Here is a 23,488-nt window from a genome sequence, read left to right on the forward strand (position 1 = left end):
CCTGTCGAACATAAAGGCAAGATTTAGTAGCAGAAGACTTGCCTGGTCCATATTACCACAGCCTCATCAGGGGACCCACAGGAACACATCATGCCTTTCATAACATCTGTAAGCCTTACAGTGTAGGGTGTCGTTAAGTAGAGACTGACTTGGCTTGATACAATAAAGGGCGTAAGAACTCAGTCATCTTTGCACAATACTTCTATGTAACGGACTGTAACTTCAGAATACAAATAGTATACGGTTTATTTTACTGACAGTATCCACAATTACACGGATTACCCCCTTTTTTGAGGTAATGTACGCGCATGCGCATACAAGGTATACCAGGCTGCCATGCGCATACAAGGTATACCAGGCTGCCTTTCTCTTCGCGGCCTGGAATCGAGGCTATATCCTGAGCTGTACGAATAAGAAAATTTTAAATAGGCATATGAACCAATGAAAATTACCCACTATAAGGTATATATTTTTTGTTACTATGGTAACCTTGAACCACAAAAATAGACCTACTATTGGCACTTATATTTGGAGTGGTGATTAGCATACAATACGATGGCTATGTACACTACGAGTAATTGTACATGACCATTTATTACAAGCCACACTATACACAACAACTTGAATTTTAATTACCGAGGCATCGCAAAAAAGAAAATACTTCGTCCTGTATTGGAACAGTAAGCTTTGGACTTGGTACTTCTATTAGGGTGGTGATATAATAAGAGATATGAGGGTATCATATTTTAGATGTGTGCACTTAGTGGTACAGTGTTGATGAGCTCACCTGTGGTTTGCTGGTCAGGTAGTCTCTGGTTTTGGTCAGTTGGTTGTTTAAACTCTGAATGGTAGTTTTATTTTTTTGAAGGTAAGTGTCCTTGGAGGCAAGCATCGAATCTTTGTCAGCAATAGTCAAATCTTTGTGGGTGATAATAGAGTTTTTTTCTGCTAAATGAGCTAGCTCTTGTTCCACTTGTGCAGTGAGATTGGTGACATCTGTTTCCAGTTGAGCTATTTTCGTAGCTTTAGATACAAGCTCGTTGTGAGTGTAGTTGACGTTGGCAATTTGTTGCTCCACCTCTTCAGTGAGTTGCTTACATCGAGTTTCTACCTCAGTAATCCTAGCATCTTTGGAGAGAATAAATGCATCTTTTGTGGCAGCCAATGATTCTTTGAGCTCCAATTCAACTCTGAGATCCTCTACCTCTACACTATGTTCAGTTACTAGTTGATCAGTTTCCACAGAGTGCACCAACTGCATACGCTCGACAGTGTTTTCACTTTCTTCCTCTTGTCGTCTTTTATCCTCCGCCAGTGCCTCGTTCTCTCCTGCTTTCTCCTGGATTGCCGAGTCCTTCCTTACAACCTCTTCCTCAAGCTCCCTCTTCTCTGTCAGTAGGGCACTCACTCGCTGGAGCATCTCCACTCTGTTCTCAAAGGAGGGAGGGTGTTCAAGTACCACACCCACCATCCGACCCACTATCTCCGCTGCTCTAGGCCTTTGCTGAGGGTTGTTGCTGAGACAGCGCATGATGAGGTCCATCAGAGGGTGGTCTGAGGGAATCTTTCGAAGAAACTCTTCACGTCGTTCAGCTTCCGTCACTGGTATCAAACCATTGGGATTAGCAGGATCGATTCGTGTCTGGCCGATACTTGGTAGTGGCCACTCTGCTGTGAAGGTGTGAATCATCATGATCCCAAAGGAGAACACATCCACACTGGTGTCATAGTGGGGGTTGGCAACCATCACTTCGGGGGGCATGTACGCTGGGGTACCAGGGGTCTCCGTCATTCGACTCACTTGAAGGGGGGTCAAGTTCAATATTCGAGCAACCCCCAGATCGGATATCTTGGCCGTCATGTTGGTGGACAAGAGGACATTGTTGGCTGAGAGGTCTCTGTGCACAATGACTGGTGTTTGACCATGGAGGTAGACCAGGCCCAGTGAAACGTCATGGAGGATGGAGAAGTTGATCTCATCGGGGAGAATACCGTAGCGCTCGAGACAGCTGGTCAAGTTGGTGGGGAGAAACTCCATGACTAGGATGGGGAACTGAGAGCCTTCTTCAAAACAGACTCCCAGAAACTGAACAATGTTGGGGTGCCTAGTTTGACTGAGCAGGCGACACTCCTCCAGATACCTTCGTGCTGCATGCCCGATTCCAGCTTCATACAGAGCTCTGTGAAGCTTCTTGCCGGCACATTTCAGTCCTCGATACTCTAGCTCCATGACAACAGCGTAGGAACCATGTCCAAACTCATTCTTAGTGATGCGAATTTGTTTCAGAGTGAACTGCTCGAAAGCTTGTGGATTTACAGCCATTGTCTTCGTTACTGTGGGAATAGAAAAGCATGCAATATTAAATTAATAGGCAATCTAAAACAAGTCAATTAGAATCCTTTTTTCTTTTTTGCATGCATGGAATGTAAAGCATTGTTAGCTGCCTTACAGGACCATAATCTTATGCAGTTTTACAGTATTCTTACCTGTAAAGAAAGCTTGATCTTTTGTGCAAGTGATCTTTGTGCATGTACATGAAGATGAGCAGCCAAAAGTTCATGGTACGACTTTTTTGCAGCAAAAGGAGGTGTGGCTCGTACAGCTTGCGCATTATTTAGAATACAACACATCACTATCGCCTCTCCAGGCCTCGCTCCAGGCCTCGCTCCAGTCGCTAGGCCGGCTGCACTGTACTAGATCTGAAAATAGAAAATCAAGCTCAACTCTCTTCAGCTGGTATGCTTAGACTAGAGCATTCAGTACTAAAGTTACTACTGATGAGTGATTGTATAATGTGTTTGAAGCGATTGCATGGAACAGTATTCTGTTATATTTGATTGGTGAGTAGAGCAACCAACTAATCTCAACTGTCCCCTCCTCCCCACACGTACACAAAACAAGGTGTCCGTACGTAACCATCAACCGCCCACCTTCCCCCTGCCACCCTGGAGAGTATGTGTTATCCTACAGAGTTAGTTATCCGGACACAGCCAATTTTGGAGTATTGTCCTCTCAGAGTATCAGTGTACAACGTAGACAACTTGGCCTGGTGGTCAACCAGCAACCCCTACTCTGTAACACCACCTTTATTCTCTACCCCTATCCCAGTGTGAGCCTTGTGGACATGAGCAGTGGCAGTGTTGTCGAGGAGAGAGGATGGAGGAACAACAATTGGACTGTCGTTGCTAGTATCAGAACAGATGCCGATCGTGGCAAAGAAGTCGGGAGATATGAAGAAACTTACGCTGTTTTCAGAGACATTGAGATAAAATCTGCTGGCGATTACGTGCTTTTGTTTGAAGCGTATGCCGAACCTGCAGAAGCTGATCTAAGGTCGTCAACTGTGTACTCTGACCTCTTCACTATTACCCAGCGTCAAATCACAAAGTTAGATATCACTTATGATGTAGATTTCAACACGACCATTGGAGATCAAAGAGATGCATTCATTACTGCATTCCTGGTCAAATTCCGATCTTCCTATCCTCAAGTTGAGATTATTAATGTGACCCTCACAGAAGGTAGCATCATTGTTGGTGTCACAGTAACAGCAGTTCATTTTCAACGGTACAACATTGACCCCATTCAACGTGACTCAAGACCCAGCGTTCCCAGTGGTGATCCCAACACTACCACCGAGCATCCTTGAAGAGCACTTTGTACTCATACTAGCCATTGTGATACCTGGTGTGGTGCTCATTGTGTCATTCTTATTTATGCTGGTCGTCTGTTGCTGTGTGTGTCATCACAAGAAGAACAGGAAATCACTTAAACTTGAGGTGAGTACATGTATATAATTAAGAATGTGGCCTTGACTGGTATGCTTACATTGGAATTGTTGCCATAATTGTAGCTGATGCGTAAGTGAAAATAATAAGTGACTATAGTGGAACAGTAATTATGCTGTGTGCTAATTACATGTACGTATACAATGTCCACTATCGTAATATTATTCCTTATGCTGAGTAGAGCAACCATCTCAACTGTCCCCTCCTCCCCACACGTACACAGAACAAGGTGTCCTCACATGATTCAGAGGAAAAATATGTATCCAACAACTGCCCACCTTCCCCCGGCTCTGTCACTGACTACTATCTCCTCCCAGACAGAACTGGAAGAGATGTCGACACCCAATCCTTCGAATCCCACGAGCTCAACTCTCTGGCCTCTACTCCAGTTAGTCAGAGGAAGACAAACGTCCTAGTCTCTGAGAGTGTGGATGTCAAAGTCAGAGCAAAATCTATCAAGACTCTGGACGTGTTCTTTGCCAATCCCAGTGCCGAGGAGGCACTAAAGGATGAGAAGTTGGAGACACTAGATACCAATTTTGATGAAGTGGTTCATTTACCAACCACCAGCCAAAATATATACTCCACCAATACCAACGGCAGTACCAACAACAATACTGGTAAGTTAATTTTTCGTAAATCTCTCCTTTGATTGGCCGAATGCATGTACCTCTACAGTACCTTTGAAAGCTGCTCGTATTAATAGTGCAATGTAGCTACTACGTGTATATATCCCATCCTCTTACTGTAAGCGTGCTGAACTAACCCCCCCCCACACACACACACACAGTGGCATATGAGAGCAGGACTCCATCTGCTGCCACTGTTGCCCACAGCCTGCTCCCACCCCCCTCAGCCACGCCCTCACAGTCCTCTGAGAGTACAAAGGTCAAGAAGTACGAGAGCATGAAGGTGGAGGACATTGAGAACTAAATCACTGACACTTGCAAAAAAAACATTAGTAGTGTACTCTATTTATTCTTGTATGAAAAAAGCAATGTTTTTTTGTCGTAGCGATTATCTTAGAATCTGATAATCTAATAATTATTTTTGTGTAAAATTTATTTAGCTGCATGTATAATTATGTGTACTACCGTATAGCGCGAAATTTTCGAGGCACTTATATTTCGTGGATTGGCCTCTAAAAACCATTTCGTTGCACAATGTTCGCGGAATAGCTGCTTACCGGAAGCCACGCCTTTAAATCTTTGCATGATAGCAGGTAATTCTAATTAAAGAACACTTTTTGTGGACTTAATTTTCGTGTAGAATTCTAACCCACGAAATCCGCGAAAATTAAGCCCCTCGAAAATTTCGCGCTATACGGTATGTGCAAGATTCCTAATCAGTTCGACTGATACTATAATTATAATAATTATATAAATTATACAGCTAGCTATTATACGTGTTTTTCAACACTTTCAAGTCAATTCAACGTACTCTAATCCAACCTTTTATTATCATAATTATTAATAATAATAATTAATGGTGATTATAACAAACTTTTTTGAAAACAATTGCAAGAAAATTGTAAAAATAAAACTACTAAGTGATTGTGAAGGAGAGATTGAGTGAGGTTGGTCCGAATTAAGTGAGTTCAGCAAAAGTGTTCTATTTGAATGTACTAGGGCAACTCCTAAGCTGATTGCAGCCACTGTGAGCCAGCCAGTAGGGCGGCGGTTCTCAGCTGTCTGGTTTTCAGTTCTCTCTTTGGCTTTCTCAGAGGCATCAATACTCACTGCTCCCTTGATGGCACCCTGGATGTGGAGAAATAAAAGTCAACAAAAATAAAAAACATGCAGTGAAATACAGTAGTCAAATACTTAATCTACACATGCATACAACAATCTCTTACCCAACCGCCATGCTCGAGAATCCACTGAGTGAAGACGTGAAGAAATGTCGTCTGCCATCCCTACAATCATTTTGTGCAGATGGAAGTCAGATTCAGCCAGATTCACCAGGGCACTCCGGCCAAAAAACTCCTGAGAATGAAACAAGTATAACGTTAATAATCGTCACATTAAATAAACAAACTATTGTTTTTGGTTATTATTTAACACACATGCACACATTCATTAAACAGCTGAGCCACCCAAAAAAAGGGCAAAAAAAGAAAGCAAGTCGGAGAAGATGATGGAAAAAACAGTGAACTTATTTCTTAAATATCATAAGGACTCGGAAGAGAAGAATGATAAAAGAGAAGAAGAAAGGTGGACAAAAGAAATGGAATTGGATGAGAAACGAAGAAAGGCAGACCAGGAGCATGAATACAGAATGATGCAATTAGTCATGCAGCAGCGAGACCCACCACCACAAAACTACCCGTCATTGTACAACTTTGTCAACGACACTACATTTTAGCTAGCAAGTTTAACAACCTATACCAACATAACTCATTATAGTCGACAAGAAACCATAGTATTACACAATCATATTCATACAGCAGTCAGTCATTGATTAATTACTGTACATTTAATAAATAATTATTTTAAGTTTGCCATGGTAACTCTATTGCTGAGAAAAGTATATCATTAAAGCTTTTTGTACATCTTTGCCACTATTAGCTACTGTTGAAGACGAAGGTAAGCTGGGGCTGTTTAGAGTAGAGTCCGTTTCATCTTGTATCCAATCATCATGGAATGTCTCATGGCAGTCTTCGCATATGTTATGGAGAACACAACAAGCAGCAATTAAGCAAGGCACGTCCCTAATTAAAACATCATTTCTCTTCAGGAGACACCGCCATCGACCTTTTAGCCTTCCATATGCATGTTCAACAATAACACGGGCTTTGCTTAGCCTGTAGTTAAAGAGTTTCTGCTCAGCTGTCAATGAGCCATGATCAATGAAAGCCTTTAGCAACCATGGAAGGAGAGGGTACGCAGGATCACCAAGCACCAACAGTGGAACAGCTTGGCCACAGATAGTCTGCTTCCAATCAGGAAACAGTGTACCGCCTTGACCTTTCATATACAAACTTGAGTTTACAAACACTCTGGCGTCATGCACTCTTCCCGGCCATCCTATGTAAATGTTTGTGAACTTCCCAGCATTGTCTACCGTGCCTTGCAAAATGACAGAGTGCCATCCTTTTCGATTGTAATAATCGGCCGGACAATATTCAGGTGACACAATTGGAATGTGTGTACCATCAACCACACCTGCACATTGCGGAAACCCAAAATCATTCTCGAATCCATCAACAACTGTTCTTAGATCGTGACCTGTTGGAATACGAACACACCTAGGCATCAAAACATCAACAATAGCTGCACAAACTTCCTTGACAACAATACAAACAGTTGCCTTAGACACTCCAAACAGATGTCCAATGGTGCGATAGTCAGAGTTGGTGGCCAGATACCACAGTGTGATAGCAACCCTCTTCTCAACAGGCACAGCTTTCCTCATATTTGTGTCCTCATATTTGTGTCTGAATAGACGTTCTTAGCTCAGTGCACAAGAAATTGAACGTTGACTGGGACATTCTGAAATTATCGAGCCAATCATCTCTGGAAAACGTCTTGCATACAATGAAGTCCCACCAGTAGGAACTTCTCTTCTTCGACCACAGCAACCTCTCAGATGTACACAAACCTCCAGCAAGCATTAATGTAATAACAGCAAGCAACAAACGTTCTTGGGATCTTTTTCTAGCTAACTTCAGTCTTCTCTGTCTTGCCACACGCTTTCTCTTCAATACAGCAGCCTTTCTACGCCTTTGACTAGCGAAGTGCTGAAACAAGACTACTAGGCTACACAGCCAAAAATCCACAGGTCCGTTTCAGGCCGTAGGTTAAAACGGGCCGTTACAGGCCCCTGAACGGACCCGTATCAGGACGTAGCCCACTCACTTCCTGTGTACAGCCCGTGAATACGGGCTGTACACAGGACGTGGGGCTACATCCTGTTTACAGCCTGTAAATATCAGGGTGTAGCACCCACGTCCTGTACACGGCACGTTAATTACTGAGCATGCGCATACTTTTGGAAGCAAGTCCAGCTGTCATACCCACACCATTAATGAGATAGAATGAATATGGCAAACATTCCAAGTACATCTAAAGTAAGATAAGATATAGATAGAATACAATAATTATTATTCATTGGCCAGGTATTTGCTGCTCCGTTCAAGACGTCAGACTTACCTACAGTCAAAACAAAAGAACGAAAGTAAGTATTATTGCATAATGTTTATATTGCGACAAAATTATCCTTCTCAAATGCACACAATACATGTTTATACATCCGTAATGTAGGAAAACGTTGGTACTAATTTACTTTGGGGGTTCGGAACCTGTCAAAATCGAAGCCACCACAGTGGAGAGAGCTCTGTGTGAATTAAGCACAAGCATGCATGAGTTTTGACATAGCAAGCAAAGTCATTCAAGACAGAAAGAAGGTATAAACTATATGTGCACAATACAATCGACAACATGTTTGTTAAATACAGAGGGTTCTGGCTCCTACAACGAAACTGGTCAATGGCGGGGTTTACCATCTGGGCAATGCACCCTCCACAAATCACCCAAGCAAGCACTCACACAATCCTATTCTGACAGTAATTCCTAAAAATTAATGTATTTTTAAGTTTTACTAACACATAGGAAGTGCTGAAGGAATTAAAGGAAATTAAAGCTAAACTAAGACAAGTGCAAGAAGAGCAACAACACAGTAGGAAGGCCATTGACACGTTAAAAACAATGATTGAGAAAAACTCTCACGTTTTTACCGTGGAAAGCACGTCGTGGGGTGTAAGTACATAGATAGCATTTTCAAAACTCGACATTATAATCCAATAATTGCAGGTTTCTCTGAGTTCCAATTTGGCCAAACTCTTCCTAATGTCTGAAAGTAGAGAAATAGGAGAAGAAGCCATCAAGGTTATTAATCAAGATATAATTTATTATACAAACCTAAATTATTACTAGGCACAAATGAGAGCATGTATGGACATGGATGATAGGGCAGACACGGAGGTACTGTCACTTACTCTAAAATGGTGCAAAAAAAGGTTGAGCGATATGCGTATCGACGAAAGGCGCAAGGTATGTTTTGTTAGCAAAATATTATGGCTGTCGCAAAAGCATGGTTTTATATAGGTGCTAGGTCGCCAACCTTACAAAGGATTTCCCCTAAAGAAATGTAGCGACCTAGCTAAAGAGACTGTGAGAACTTTGAAGGCTCCCATGGACTGAGAGATTGAGACAGCATACACCCATAATTTAGCCCTGCTAGTGAGTAAATTGACTTTAGGGGTTTTAAGAAACATCATATCATCTTTTTGCACAGAGAAAGTATGCAAGAGAAAACCCTATTGAGGCGCAACAACCGGGAAAGCTGTACAAACTATTTAATAAATGGGTACAACATGTTTATGGGGCTTTTAGTGCCATATCTACTGATAAATGGGCACAGATACTCCTGAAGGAAAACGGACTAGTACTAACTGGTGTATGTGTACAGCAGTAATACGTGTATCTCCTTACAGTGCCAGAATCGCCTCTATCTCCTGCATTTCAGCGGAGCCAGTCTAGGAGCCAGTTTACATCTGGTGAGCCAAAACAAAGTTTACATGATAATTATTATTATTAAAACATTTTTTATAGACTCTCAGGACTCAGACCGTACCACGCTGGCTAGTGACACCCAGTGACACCTCCCAAACAAACTGAACTTCCACATTAATTTATTAGCAGAAGTACGTATGCCCATAATTATAGCTTAAACTCTACGTGTACTTAACCGAATAGCCGCGGTTGACACTTTGAAGCGTCAATACGTGAATAACTGGTAGCCGCGGTTGACGCTTTGAAGCGTCAACCGCACATTACTCTACTCTTAATTAATTTGTGGTGAGCTACAACCTTCCAGAGCTCCACAGCTTTGCAAGGCTTCTCTCGAAGGTCAACAGAAGCCGTACTGAGTCCGATCACCATAGGTTAGCAATCAAAAATTTGCTGAAATTTTCATGTGAAATTTGTATTTCAATATCAATCTCAAAAGTGAACATACATTATAATAAATACAATTACAATTAATTCTATGGTACAACAATGACTAAGAGGCCTCTGTACACAGGGGATGAGGTACTCCTAGGTATCCTGGATAGTAGTCACAGTGAGTAGACCTTCTCAGACCCATACGATGGTGGTGGTTCCATGGCAGATAGCAGTGACGATAGTTTCACAGACCTGCATGAGGAAGAAGGAGTATTACCAACCAAGCAGACCACCTCTAGAATCAATTGTTCTTACACACAGTAGAACATAACCTCCTCAGAGACAAACACCAGCCAACAAGCCAGCCATAAAGAAATTGAATTTTAAATGTACCTTTGTTTGGGGTGGTGCCTAAAAGATCAAAAGATTATCATGCAATCAATACACACACTAAATTGAATAATAACATTCAGCCACATAATTATAATTGAATTGCTATAATAGACAGCAGACTAAAAATTAGGAATGTACAGGCACTAACTCACAAGCCAACAAACCTAAAAAAGTCTATTGAGAATGGCCATACACAAAGTACAGTACATCTCATACAAGGGTGCCAAATAATTATGAATCATGCAACCTTAGACATAATTATGTATAGGCTCCCACAAGCAAACTTACATGCAATGGAACTCATAGGCACATATAAAGCAATTGTGATCCTACAACAAACTGGGAGTTCATAAAAAGATTCAACTTTGGACACAGAAGAATTACAATGCATATCACAGGCAAACACACAAGCCAACTAATCACACAAGCCAACTAATGACAAATTATGACCTAATCCTAGCTGGGGAGCATAACACAACCAACAAGCCTATTATGTTGGGAAGAAAATGTCCTTACACAAGTAAACAGTACACTCATAAGCCCAACAGCCTTTGCTTTCCCCTGAAAAGGTCAGAACATTATTATGCAATCAACCTCTGTACAAGTCATGTACAGTGAGCCTAATAGTAGTGAGCCTAATTGATTAGTAGCCTAATTGAATTGTAACCTTGGAAGCAAGCAGAAACTTCACACAAGCCTAGGCACAAGAATTAACTTTTGGCAGCACTGATAATGTAAATTGTTAGCAACATAAAGTATCATGCCACAGGCACACACAGGGGGCACACACGCACGCACGGGCGGGCACGCACACACACACACACACACACACACACACACACACACACACACACACGCACACACGCGGGCACCAATAGTGAATACACATGCAGCTATTAACAGAATACATTGTGGATGAGACCAACAGATAGCTAAGCATAACACCTTTACATTGCAACACTGCTGAGCGTACATATTATAGGCTTCTGTATTTTAAACTCGGGCTTCAACACACTGCTGGTGCAAGTATACTTTACAAGCTACGTAGGTAAGCGTATAGTATTATCAGCTAAAAACATACGCACACAAAGCTTACCTCTAAAGTAATCTCTCGCTCTGTCCTTGGCTGGTTGACTCTTCGACTGTTCAGATAGAACTACAAGGTAGCTTGAAGAGAACTGTTACTGTTACTAAGGGGTGCATCTTTCTTTGCCACACTGAAACAAATAAATTGAATATCAAACAATGTACACTACACACTAAAAACAGGCTCTAAACTAACTCAGCTTCTACACCAGTATACTTTACACACTCATAAGCTATCTAGGCAAGTGCATAAGCATATTAAATCAGCTCAGAGGCTTCTGAAGGCTTACACTAGCTACATAATCCTTGCTATATACGCACACAAAGCTTACCTCTGAAGTGATCCCTTGCTCTGGCCCTTGGCTGGTTGACTGTTTCGTTGGAAACCAGGAGATCCTGACACAGTAACTACTGTAGACTGCTTTAGTAAGAAGTTGAATAAAGAAAACTGTCACTGTTTCCAAGTTATGCATCTTTCTTTGCTAGAGGCAAATGCTGAAAAAGAGAAAATAATTTGAATATCAAACGTTGTCGACTACACTCTAAAAACAGGCTCTAAACTCACAAAGCTACTCTTCCAGTATATTTCACACACTCAGAGGCTATCTAGGTAGGTGGACAAGCATATTAAATCAGCTCAAAAGGCTTCTAAAGGCTGAACTAGGAAAATGATGATCGCTATACACACACAGAGCTTACTTGTGAAATGATCCTTCACTGGGGCCTTGGCTGGTATACTCCTCCGTTCAAAACTTAGAGATCCTGGCAGAGTAGCTATTCTAGACTAGTTTGCAACAAAGTTGCCTGCAGAAAACTACTACTGCTTCTTAGCTACGCATCTTTCTTTGCTAAGAGCTGATAATGAAAGTAATTTAAAATTAATTAGATTTTGGTTCCGCGGTGGGCGGTACTACGTATGAAATCATAACCGCGGCTATTCGGTTAAAATTATTGTTCATACTTATGTTATAGTTATAACACGGGCACGAGGGATGTATGGAATATATTGCACTGAAGCACGAGGGCGCCAGCCCCGAGGGCTGAGTGCAATATATGCCATGCAGCCCGAGTGCACGTGTTATAACTAGTTTATATCCCGAGGGCATAGCAACATAACACTGTCCTAGTAACACAATATAAACAGCACAAAAAAAGACAGAGACAACCTCTAGACACAGCTCCATCTCTTCTCTCTTCTAGACGCCAGTATCTGCAGCGTATAAGATTGGCATGACCGACGAATGGCTTGACACAAAATTGTTGGAGTTTCAACTGAAATCTGCAAAACAGCCCCACCCCACTTCTGGTGCTGCAAAACAGCGCCGCCCCACTTACTGCTGCAAAGAAACAGCCCCACCCCACTACTCAGTGAATACATGGTATTAGCTGCTGGTCTACGCTCGGCCTCATAACCAAGCCAAGAAAGCTCGCTTCTACACTGCTGCAAAACAGCTCATGCCCCCAGCAAAAAGAGCCACTTCTAGTGCTACGGTGAAGCAGAATTGACATGCATCACGATGTCGAGGACTAGGTCGATCTAGGAACACAGAATCTTCCACAAAATGAATCTTGGACAATTTTAAAACCTGCATGGTTGCAAGAAGAAACTCCAGCAGTGCTGAACATTCATTCCTGCATGGCTGGACATACTTTGATACTTGTTATTTCTCATGCATATTAATTTAATTTTAATTTAATTGTCTGTCTAATTGCCAGAGGGGCGTTTTGCGGTCAGTGCAATATGACTTTGCGGTCAGTGCAATATGACTTTCAGCAGTGCAATATGCTTTATATTGCACTTGGCAACAACGTAGCAACGGGATATAATACCATGATAATTATGCCAAGGGCCTATAAGAAAATGCACTTTTTTAATTACACTTACTATTATTAGATGAAGAAAGGGTAAGCTGGCTGGATCCTTCAAACATAACCTCTATAATCTATGCTTCAATTCCATATATGTCTTGATCCTTTAAACTATGCGCTGTAGACTACCACCTTAGTCAAGTAGTGGGTCAATCACTAGTTATCAGTAATAATTCCAATGAAAGCACCGCGGGTGCTGATGCCTCGGTGGAGGTGCCAAAGCTACATAACATAAAGCTACTAATAGCTAGCTTTTATACACACATTCATGATTGATTAATTAATTTTGCTGCATGCAAAACTCAAAGAGTGGGTAATGATCGACGATGATCGTTGTTAAAACGATCGATACCAAAAGTTCCAGTCTAAAATTTAGAGCCTTGCAGCTCTCTTCTCATTCTTGCAGGTATCAATAGCTAGCGTTCTAGTGCAGAGTTAACTACTAAGTAGAGTAGCAACACTCGGTGAACAAGTTTTGCTACGGACTCTTCTGAAAAGGCAGCAATGGTAAGCAAAACTAGGCATAACTCGAGAACGAAGCTTTATTTTGCAAATCCACAAATACCAAGCCAAGAAAACATGACTAGCAGCCTATAAAAACTCTTACTTGCACTTTATTGATCCTTGAGCAGCTCACACACAGACACACTACCGTATACCTCACTTGCGCATGCGCACCGAAGCATAATAACTGAACACCATGACATTTACTACAAAGTGAACATTGAGCTGTTATTGTTTAAATGAGTAAATAAATGAGTAAATAAATGAGTATAGATCTAGATATATATCTACTAGGTGAACACAAAACGTAAGTGATAGCTCAGAAACTTAGAACAATCTGTTTAACATATTGAGCATTTCCACTGTTCCGAGCATTTCCACTGTTCACGGATGTCATGCATGTTGGTCAATCCTCACGCAATTAATGTGGAACCAACGTGGACAGTAATCACATCCCACCCAATTCTCCTCGTCTCCTGCCTGCTGGCACTGCTGACAAATGTTTGTGTCGATCTTTTTGTTGATCTTTTTGTTCATGCGTCTGCGTTTCACCATAGGGGTGGTACTGTGTCTCCCCTTCATCCGTTTGCTGCGCTTCAATACAGGAGTATTGTCTTCAGTGCAAAGTGTAAGAGCACGCTTTAGTTGTTTTGTCACGGCTTCACCACTGCTCGCTGGATCTCTGTTCGTACCACTGTCTGATGGAGGGGTCTCTACAGCTACCACAGGAGGAGTTGTACTGCTGTTTGATGGAGGGATCTCTACCACGTGAGGAGTGTCTGATGATGGAGGGGTCTCTACCAAAGGAGGAGTTGTACTGCTGTTTGATGGAGGGGTCTCTACAACATGAGGAGTGTCTGATGATGGAGGGGTCTCTCTTTCCACACTGGTTTCCTTTGGAGGAGTCTGACTCTCCCCGCCCCAAAGGCCACTGGAGTCCTTGTCAACTTCCTCTAGCTGAACACACCTCTTCTCCATGCATGTATAGCTATAAAAAGGACACAAAATTGTATGATTATAATTATGTGCATGCTGCATATACTATCTATTAAAGGTATGCCCTGATAAATTATAATTTTAGCATGAATATATTGATGAATGTTATAATTATTATAATTACGTACACCTGCTTCCAACTTTTCGAGAAAAGACTCGTCAAAGCTGGACTGGTAGATCTGCGAGCACTTCTTTTGCTTAGCATGCATGGATGCTAGCTAGATGGCATCGTGGTCCTGTCAGTTGTTTTGTTTAGGAACCATTGGGGATTGACAGTGTTCAAAGGGAAGTTGGCAATTCTCTTCTGAAAGTCTTGCAAAGTGATTGAGATCTGTTTGTCACTAAGTGCAGCACAGAGCTCCCGTACAATTACTTCACTACTCGACTACTTCACTATACCCAACTACTTCACTACCCAACTACTTCACTACCTCACTCACTGGCACTATCCAACTACTTCACTACCCAACTACTTCACTATACCTCACTCACTACTTCACTACTTCACTACCCAACTACTTCACTACCCAACTACCCAACTACTTCACTACCCAACTACTTCACTACCCAACTACTTCACTACCTCACTCACTGGCACTATCCAACTACTTCACTACCAACTACTTCACTATACCTCACTCACTACTTCACTACTTCACTACCCAACTACTTCACTACCCAACTACCCAACTACTTCACTACCCAACTACCTAGCTACTGCACTACCCAACTACTTCACTACTTCACTACCCAACTACTTCACTACCCAACTACCCGACTACTTCACTACCCAACTACTTGACTACTTGACTATACCCAACTACTTGACTACCCAACTACCCAACTACTTGACTACCTAACTACTTGACTAACCCGACTACTTGACTACCCAACTACTTGACTACCCAACTACTTGACTACCCAACTACCTAGCTACTGCACTAGATCTACTTCACTATACCTAACTACTCGACTACTTGACTACCCAACTACCTAGCTATAGCTAGATCTACTCCACTACCCAACTATATAGCTACTCGACTATACCAACTGAACTACCTGGCTACTAAGTCTTAAATGCTCAAACTACTCAGTTGGCTATATACAATACATAGACACTCAGCATATATACATACATATATACGTGACTGCCCATCCTAGATATATACTTTTTTTTACATGTGACCATAACTATAGAGTCTACTCAGTTCTTTCCTCATTCACTGAAAATCGGCTGTCTTTGTTGACTACAACATTACTGGCTACCAATGGTAGTCAAAAGCTTGTCATTTAATTAATTAATTAACAATCGTTCCATATCTATGGAAGAGGGTCGTTTATGCTGACATTGCAATCAGATTTATAGCTGTATCAGACAGTCTTATAAGGGGGAGGGGCTATTTACATACAGGGTGCCTTCTAGTCTCATGGATCAGCCCCCTCCTGAGAAGGGTCTGAGCACTCTTGTCTTGAGGTCATTTCACAGTGGAATGTGCCAGACCAATGGAATGTAATCAATTCCTGACCTTACGCCCCCGCATATTTGTTAATTGTACAAAGCGTCAAGCGCAGGCATCTCTCTATCTCTGAAGAAGGTGCTTCAATCTATTACATGTATGTATTTTGCCTGTGGTGCTAACTCTGTGCCCAAGGACCCCTGCTTGGCTTGCTTATGCTTCGTATCTATGTATGAAGCGTTTACCATGCGTAATGCATGCGTTAATGATTACTTTATTGCCTCCTATAATATCACCTGACTAGAATATGATTTTGAGCCGCTGGAATTCCAGCGTGTGCAACAAAACTACATCAAGAGTGCTCAGACCCCTTCTCAGGAGTAGCTGGGCGGAGCCCGGCACCCGTTCCCAACGGGTGACGGTCGGGCTCCGCCCAACTATCTCAGGAGGGGGCTGATCCATGAGACTAGGTGCCTTCTTGGTATAACTATTCCTAGCCTCGATCCCAGGCCGCACTTCCCGCTAGGGAAGTGGGCCTGGTATTATTTATTAACAAAACAAAAAAACAAACCAAGAAAAAACAACAAAAACATGTGACATAATTTTATAAAGTTCCTGGGTGAAAACACATGTTTCAGACCGATAGCACCCGGCCTTCTTGAGTTGCTAGGTCAATAGTGCCAGTGTCTAAGGCCTTCCATAGTGTGGTGGTGGTGAATGACTTCCTAGAGCCTCTGATGCACATAATCTCTGATATTATGAGGGAGAAATTTAGCCTACACCTCATCCAATTCAGAGTTGTGCTGTATGTTTTGTCCTGTTTCTCTGCCAGCATTGAAGCTAGTTTCTTGTAGACAATATCTGCAGCCGGACCCATACCTCCAGCAGCAGAGAAAACCAAAGGCGTAAACGATCCATGTTCGACTTCTCTTACACGCTGTTCATAAGCTCTCTTCTTCTCCATCTCGTTTCTTCTGTAGCTCTGGGCCATGGTGGAGCGGCGATAGGTAGGTGCGTACGGGTTGAAGACCCTGACATCAAAAAATGCACTCTGTCTATCGTTGCTCCAGAAGCTCTGGGCCACAACATCAAGGTGAGCCCCATCCTCGCGGTTGGTTGTCCTAAGTTGGAACTGCTCTTCCGTCACAGGCTGTAAGGTTGGTTCAATACCCACATCTGGACATACTTCGCTCATAAGATTTGCTGTGATGTTGCGTATTTCATTATGTCTTATTGTTGGAAATCCTCCCCTAGAGCAGCTGAGTGCATGCTCTACTGTGAAGTGAAGTCCACAGACACAGTGAGAGGGTAGGTTCTGAGGACGCCAGCCGTACCTGAGGCAAAGAGCATCTCTGAAGGCTCCCTTGTGTAGCATGAAACCATGCTCTGCAATAGGCAGCGCTGTTATCCAGCTTGAGGTACCTTTCTCTGAGCATATTCCAACCATTTTTTTCAAATTGTTTGGTAGTTCTTCATTTAGCTCACTTGCTGTCCTGGCTTCCATCTGTCGGCGGAATTTTTTGGCATTGTTCCTCAGTCTGGCTTGCTCTTGCTTCATTGTAGGTTCGTATATATCGGATTGGTCAAGTATCAGGCTGACTAGTGGTGCTGAGATTGACATGCTCATCGTGAACTGACCAGGGCTTGTTTCACACGGGTTTGCTATACCAAGTCCCCCATGGCGGGCTGGGAGTGCCATTATCTGTCTTTCCAGATCACCAAAGGCATTCTGTCCAGTCAATTTTGGCAAAAAGACTGTCCTTATTGTTTCTTCTAGTGGCTTAAGGAGGTTAGCAATGCCTGGGGTGGTTCGAGCCAAATATGTCCATTTACTAGCGAAACCATGTGTGAAAGCAGCGAAAGCACTGTGAGGTTGGGTGGTGGCTATTGAAGAGAGGCTTTTCAGTTCTTCTACCCAGGTGTCAACCTTCTGTTGGACGTAAGTATCCAGGAAGGACTGCTTTCCGATTGCTGAGCCTAGGTATCTCTGGCCTCCCTCAGTTATACGGACTTCCGTGTTTCCAAACATTTCATTTGCTTTAATTTGGCATCCATTTTTCACCACAAGCCACGTTTTGGATGCATTTGGATAATATCCATAGTCTGGGCCGATGTTATTAAGAGTATCCCACCATTTTCTTAGGCTGTGGAGGTCACCAGATGCTGAGGCATCATCTGCAAACCATACTTGTTTGGTGTGTTCCTTACTTAGCTTCTTGATAATAGGGTTGGTGGCTATGGCGTACATTGCCATTGCCAGTGGGTCTCCTTGGGTCGTGCCCTCTTGTGATAGTAATGTTTCTCCACCAATAAACAAATTAATATCTTCTCTGTAGGTATTGATAAGGACTTTGGATAGTGGCGGGCAGAGTTTATGAATATTTCTGAGGGCAGTTTGTCTGTTGAGGGAGTTGAAAGGACTATGGCAAGTCTTTGACTTTGTGCTTCCAACTGCAACCATAGGACCATCGTAGAGAGCCTCTTCTGGCTTTAGACAAGTGTGTAAGCCTTCTTGACAACACAATAGAGGGCCATAAAGCCACAGGAGACAAGTATTTGTTAAAAATAATACGGAAAGAAACTAGTAACCAAACTAGTTTACGGTATAATTTTACAAAGGTTTACTAACGTGAACAAATTCCCCAGATTCTGGGGAATTCAGTTTGCGCATGTGCACTATCACCCATGCAATAGAGACCAGGCCGTATTTTAATCGGCCTGGTCTCGAGGCTACCATAAGGATGGCTTCAGTTTCTGAGTCTTCAAGGACCTGCCTCATCGCATGGACTGCTGCTTCACAGCCCGAGCGATGGCCAGAAATGAAAATGCAGAGAAGTGGGCCCGGTATCGACTGCTTGCGCATGCGCTAATATCCCCGGTATCTGGGGGCTTTGGATAACATCGTTTATGCTCAGTAAAACTATGACATCACAACGAAAGGAAGTGGATTGAAGGAAGTAGATAGAAAGTTCGATTGAAGGTTTCTAGCCCATCGGATAGCATTCTCTGATAGCTACCCTTAGCCTGCTATGTTAACAAAAGACTCACAGCCTGCAACAGTGTGGATGACGATCGTCTGAAAGGAGTGACGGCTGATAAGAGCCTATATGGACAGGCCACGCCCATTAACACTAACTTTGGTGAAAGTCTACTATACTACTGCTACTGATTCTATCAGAAGAAAATAGCAGTACAACAAACCTACATAGCTCTGTTTCTAGCTAGCTAGCTATATAGCTCTGTGTATGACTTTTAGAATACTTTCTCTGATGTATCCAGTATTATAGAAATATTTACGGGTAAAAAATCCAATATTATAGTATTATAGAAATATTTACGGGAAAAAATCCAATAATTTGGCGCATGCGCAAGCAGTCGATAGCAGGCCTTCTTTCAAAGGCCGGTGAAGGAGGCTAAACTATTCCTTGCATTACATCATACTATTACACTGTGTATTACATCATAATCATAGTAATGCACAGTGTATAGGCAAGGGCGTATGGCGCGCCGTGTGTTTCAATAACAATGTCTGCATATCGCCTTATGCAGTGATCATGTCTGCACATGCAACCATTAGTCTCTGCACATGCAGTGATCATGTCTGCACATGCAACCATTAGTCTCTGCACATGCAGTGATCATGTCTGCACATGCAACCATTAGTCTCTGCACATGCAGTGATCATGTCTGCACATGCAACCATTAGTCTCTGCGTGTGCAGTGATCATGTCTGCACATGCAACCATTAGTCTCTGCACATGCAGTGATCATGTCTGCACATGCAACCATTAGTCTCTGCACATGCAGTGATCATGTCTGCACATGCAACCATTAGTCTCTGCGTGTGCAGTGATCATGTCTGCACATGCAACCATTAGTCTCTGCACATGCAGTGATCATGTCTGCACATGCAAAATGTGTTCCAGCCGAGTACTTCAATGGCAGATTCGTCTTCATCCATGTCCATATCATCTATTATATCCATCATTAATTTTTAATACATCTTTGATACACGTGCTTTAAATAGAGCTGCTGCATCAGGTCAAAGTATATGTTTCTCAATGGGACTCAGGTACACCTGTACTGTACTGCATGTGCAGAGATTAATGGTTGCATGTGCAGACATGATCACTGCATGTGCAGAGACTAATGGTTGCATGTGCAGACATGATCGCTGCATGTGCAGAGACTAATGGTTGCATGTGCAGACATGATCACTGCATGTGCAGAGATTAATGGTTGCATGTGCAGACATGATCACTGCACACACAGAGACTAATGGTTGCATGTGCAGACATGATCACTGCATGTGCAGACATGATCACTGCACACGCAGAGACTAATGGTTGCATGTGCAGACATGATCACTGCATGTGCAGAGACTAATGGTTGCATGTGCAGACATGATCACTGCATGTGCAGAGACTAATGGTTGCATGTGCAGACATGATCACTGCATAAGGCGATCATTGCACGTGCATGCTATGTCGATATATTCACACCAGGACACGCCTATGTATATGCAGACATTGTTATTGAAACACACGGCGCGCCATAAGGGCGTATAAAAGAAGAGAGGGCATGCAACTCCTATATGAGCAGAGTTCAAACGTGGGCGGATGAATATGCATGACTGTGCATAAAATGCTAAAAATAGACATTTCTATTTTTAGCACTTCATGCAAATGCACACATTCCTCCACCCACGTTTGAACTCTGCTAGCTACGTGTACTGATAGTGGAGTTGCATGCCCTCTCTTCTTTTATACGCCCTTGGTATAGGTACGTGTAGGTAGCACTGGTAATGTAGGTAGCAGGTAACGTAGGTAACACTAGTAATGTAGGTAATGTAGGTAACACTAGGTAATGCTGGTAATGCAGGTAATGTAGGTAACACTGGTAATGTAGGTAATGTAGGTAACACTGGTAATGTAGGTAATGTAGGTAACACTGGTAATGTAGGTAACACAGGTAATGTAGGTAACACTGGTAATGTAGGTAACACGGGTAATGTAGGTAATGTAGGGGGTCCAATCTGTTAAAATTCTAGGCCCCCCACTGTGAGATTAGGCCCCCCTCTTCTGCTATCCTTTTCTGCACGATGAACGAAGTCAATGAGATATAATAATATGGTAAGGTTAGCTCTATTAGTTGACAAAGCATCAAAGAGACTGCATGCATGCAAAGACTCTGTATCAAAGTAGCAAAAAAATTAATGTTTGCATTATTATACTATCATGGAATTCAAAGTGAAGGAAGATTTACCTTTCAAGTTATACTCTAGCCTCGAGTTACTCATGCTTATAGCTATAAGAGTTAAATGCTTTGATGCAGCTCTGCAATTTTGGATCTATCGCCATATTGGCAACTTCGTGCTTACTTTCTCTGCCAAATTTCAGGACAAAACATGGCGGCGTTATCCCCAAGCGGCTGGCCGCCAAAGGAGGCAAAATTTTGTGAATTCATAATTATTATAAAGTATAAAGCACACAATTTTCAGTGCAAAGACAACAATTCATATCTTCCTCCATGTTTGCCTTCATAGAAGATGTAAATTGTTGTGGGGATCCGATGCTCCAATAGCATCACTGGCTCAGATCTCAAGTAATGTGGAATCATAGATAGAAGTCAAGAGAGAAACTGTTGTATCTATGGTGGAATCACAAGCAGTTTCCTTTCAAGACAAGGGTAATCTTGGACAGTCCAGACTCCTGACCAATTCGGGACAGTTGGCACCTATATGTGCTTTGTGCTGCATGAGGCCTGATTCATAGAATGACATGGTCCAGTGTGATGGCTGTGAGACCAGTGCCCTGTGGTATACTACTGTACATGCATGAAATGTGTGTGTGTGAGGAGAGCTGCATTCAGTAACTGGCACTGCATAGACTGTGAAGACCATAGAAGACTGTATTGGTGTATTTTGAGAATGCACTGTCACATAATGTTACCGCTGTTGCGCTGTTAATGGGGGGCCTAAAATTTTAAGAGGGGGCCTAAAATGTTAAAATTCTAGGCCCGGGGGGGGGCCCAATCTCATGGGGGGCCTAAAATTTTATGACACCGGTAATGTAGGTAATGCAGGTAACACTGGTAATGTAGGTAACACTGGTAATGTAGGTAACACGGGTAATGTAGGTAACACTGGTAATGCAGGTAATGTAGGTAATGTAGGTAACACTGGTAATGTAGGTAACACGGGTAATGTAGGTAACACTGGTAATGTAGGTAATGCAAGGTAACACTGGTAATGTAGGTAACACTGGTAATGTAGGTAATGTAGGTAATGTAGGTAACACGGGGAATGTATAGGTATTCGTAATGTAGGTAATGTAGGTAACACGGGTAATGTAGGTAATGCAGGTAACACTGGTAATGTAGGTAACACTGGTAATGTAGGTAACACTGGTAATGTAGGTAACACTAGTAATGTAGGTAATGTAGGTAACACAGGTAATGTAGGTAATGTATAAGTATATAGATACTGATAGGATTTAGGTTGTAACGGTGTGCATATCATGGTACGGTAAAGTTGAAATATGCATGCAGTGAATATTGATGAACACAACCTTGAAACGACACAAATAACAATGAAGAATAGTGATTAAATAGTATATGGGTAGCTGTAAGTGTTTTCTACTGTCGCCTCGACGTTTTCTTACGCGGTTCATCATCATCGTCATCTGTATCATCTCCACTGTCTGTACTGATGTCGTCATGATGTGCCTCTTGCAGTGTGCATTTCAATTGCATTGTACACAGTTGTGCGAAAGTAGCTAGTGATTTGCGTCGGTGCAACAGGTGCTTTGCAATATCACTTGATGATTTTGGGCTAAGTTTCAGGCCTTGATCAGATGCAGTCAAAAAGTGGGTATTATAGATGGATGATATAATGTCACTACTAGATTCTAGTTCATTTAGTTAGTGTTACCTACATTACCTACATTACCAGTGTTACCTACATTACCTGCATTACCAGTGTTACCTACATTACCCGTGTTACCTTGCATTACCTACATTACCTACATTACCCGTGTTACCTACATTACCTGTGTTACCTACATTACCCGTGTTACCAACATTACCCGTGTTACCTACATTGCGAGTGTTACCTACATTACCAGTGTTACCTACATTACCCGTGTTACCTACATTACCTGCATTACCTACATTACCTACATTACCCGTGTTACCTACATTACCTGTGTTACCTACATTACCCGTGTTACCAACATTACCCGTGTTACCTACATTACCTACATTACCCGTGTTACCTACATTACCTACATTACCTGTGTTACCTACATTACCCGTGTTACCAACATTACCAGTGTTACCTACATTACCTACATTACCAGTGTTACCTATACATTACCCGTGTTACCTGCATTACCCGTGTTACCTACATTACCTACATTACCAGTGTTACCTACATTAACCGTGTTACCT

At 42.3% G+C, this 23,488-nt stretch overlaps 6 protein-coding genes across 15 annotated transcripts in view; 2 read left to right on the forward strand and 4 right to left on the reverse strand.

Annotated features, from left to right (window-relative positions):
• Window positions 1-23,488, reverse strand: part of LOC135333311 (mitogen-activated protein kinase kinase kinase 21-like) — a 101,566-nt gene that overhangs the window by 58,093 nt on the left and 19,985 nt on the right. The window lies entirely within an intron of this gene.
• On the reverse strand, window positions 401-2,327 carry LOC135333320 (probable serine/threonine-protein kinase DDB_G0281745). Its single transcript, XM_064528285.1, has one exon. It carries the CDS (start codon window positions 2,321-2,323, stop codon window positions 761-763), a length of 1,563 nt encoding a protein of 520 aa, XP_064384355.1. The 5' UTR covers window positions 2,324-2,327; the 3' UTR covers window positions 401-760.
• LOC135333355 (uncharacterized) lies at window positions 2,694-4,801 on the forward strand. The gene is made up of 3 exons (XM_064528335.1): window positions 2,694-3,780; window positions 4,013-4,409; window positions 4,580-4,801. The coding sequence occupies exons 1-3, from the start codon at window positions 3,718-3,720 to the stop codon at window positions 4,720-4,722; spliced, it is 603 nt and encodes a 200-aa protein (XP_064384405.1). The 5' UTR covers window positions 2,694-3,717; the 3' UTR covers window positions 4,723-4,801.
• On the reverse strand, window positions 6,214-7,678 carry LOC135333340 (uncharacterized). The gene has a single exon (XM_064528313.1). The coding sequence runs from the start codon at window positions 7,201-7,203 to the stop codon at window positions 6,301-6,303; it is 903 nt and encodes a 300-aa protein (XP_064384383.1). The 5' UTR covers window positions 7,204-7,678; the 3' UTR covers window positions 6,214-6,300.
• LOC135333357 (uncharacterized) lies at window positions 7,539-9,537 on the forward strand. 4 transcript variants are annotated; one of them, XM_064528340.1, is made up of 11 exons: window positions 7,539-7,569; window positions 7,907-7,965; window positions 8,052-8,194; window positions 8,246-8,353; window positions 8,400-8,546; window positions 8,601-8,675; window positions 8,724-8,840; window positions 8,895-9,029; window positions 9,085-9,244; window positions 9,284-9,346; window positions 9,402-9,537. In XM_064528340.1, the coding sequence occupies exons 3-8, from the start codon at window positions 8,150-8,152 to the stop codon at window positions 8,988-8,990; spliced, it is 588 nt and encodes a 195-aa protein (XP_064384410.1). In that variant the 5' UTR covers window positions 7,539-7,569; window positions 7,907-7,965; window positions 8,052-8,149; the 3' UTR covers window positions 8,991-9,029; window positions 9,085-9,244; window positions 9,284-9,346; window positions 9,402-9,537. The 4 variants fall into 4 exon arrangements, with proteins under 4 accessions (XP_064384410.1, XP_064384409.1, XP_064384407.1 ...); XM_064528337.1 differs by lacking the exon at window positions 7,539-7,569 and adding an exon at window positions 7,724-7,858; XM_064528339.1 differs by having other exon boundaries at window positions 7,548-7,569; window positions 7,907-8,194.
• LOC135333082 (uncharacterized) lies at window positions 16,600-18,500 on the reverse strand. The gene has a single exon (XM_064528010.1). The coding sequence runs from the start codon at window positions 18,498-18,500 to the stop codon at window positions 16,674-16,676; it is 1,827 nt and encodes a 608-aa protein (XP_064384080.1). The 3' UTR covers window positions 16,600-16,673.

Source organism: Halichondria panicea, chromosome 3 (genome assembly GCF_963675165.1).
Source record: "Halichondria panicea chromosome 3, odHalPani1.1, whole genome shotgun sequence".
NCBI classification, from domain to species: domain Eukaryota; kingdom Metazoa; phylum Porifera; class Demospongiae; order Suberitida; family Halichondriidae; genus Halichondria; species Halichondria panicea.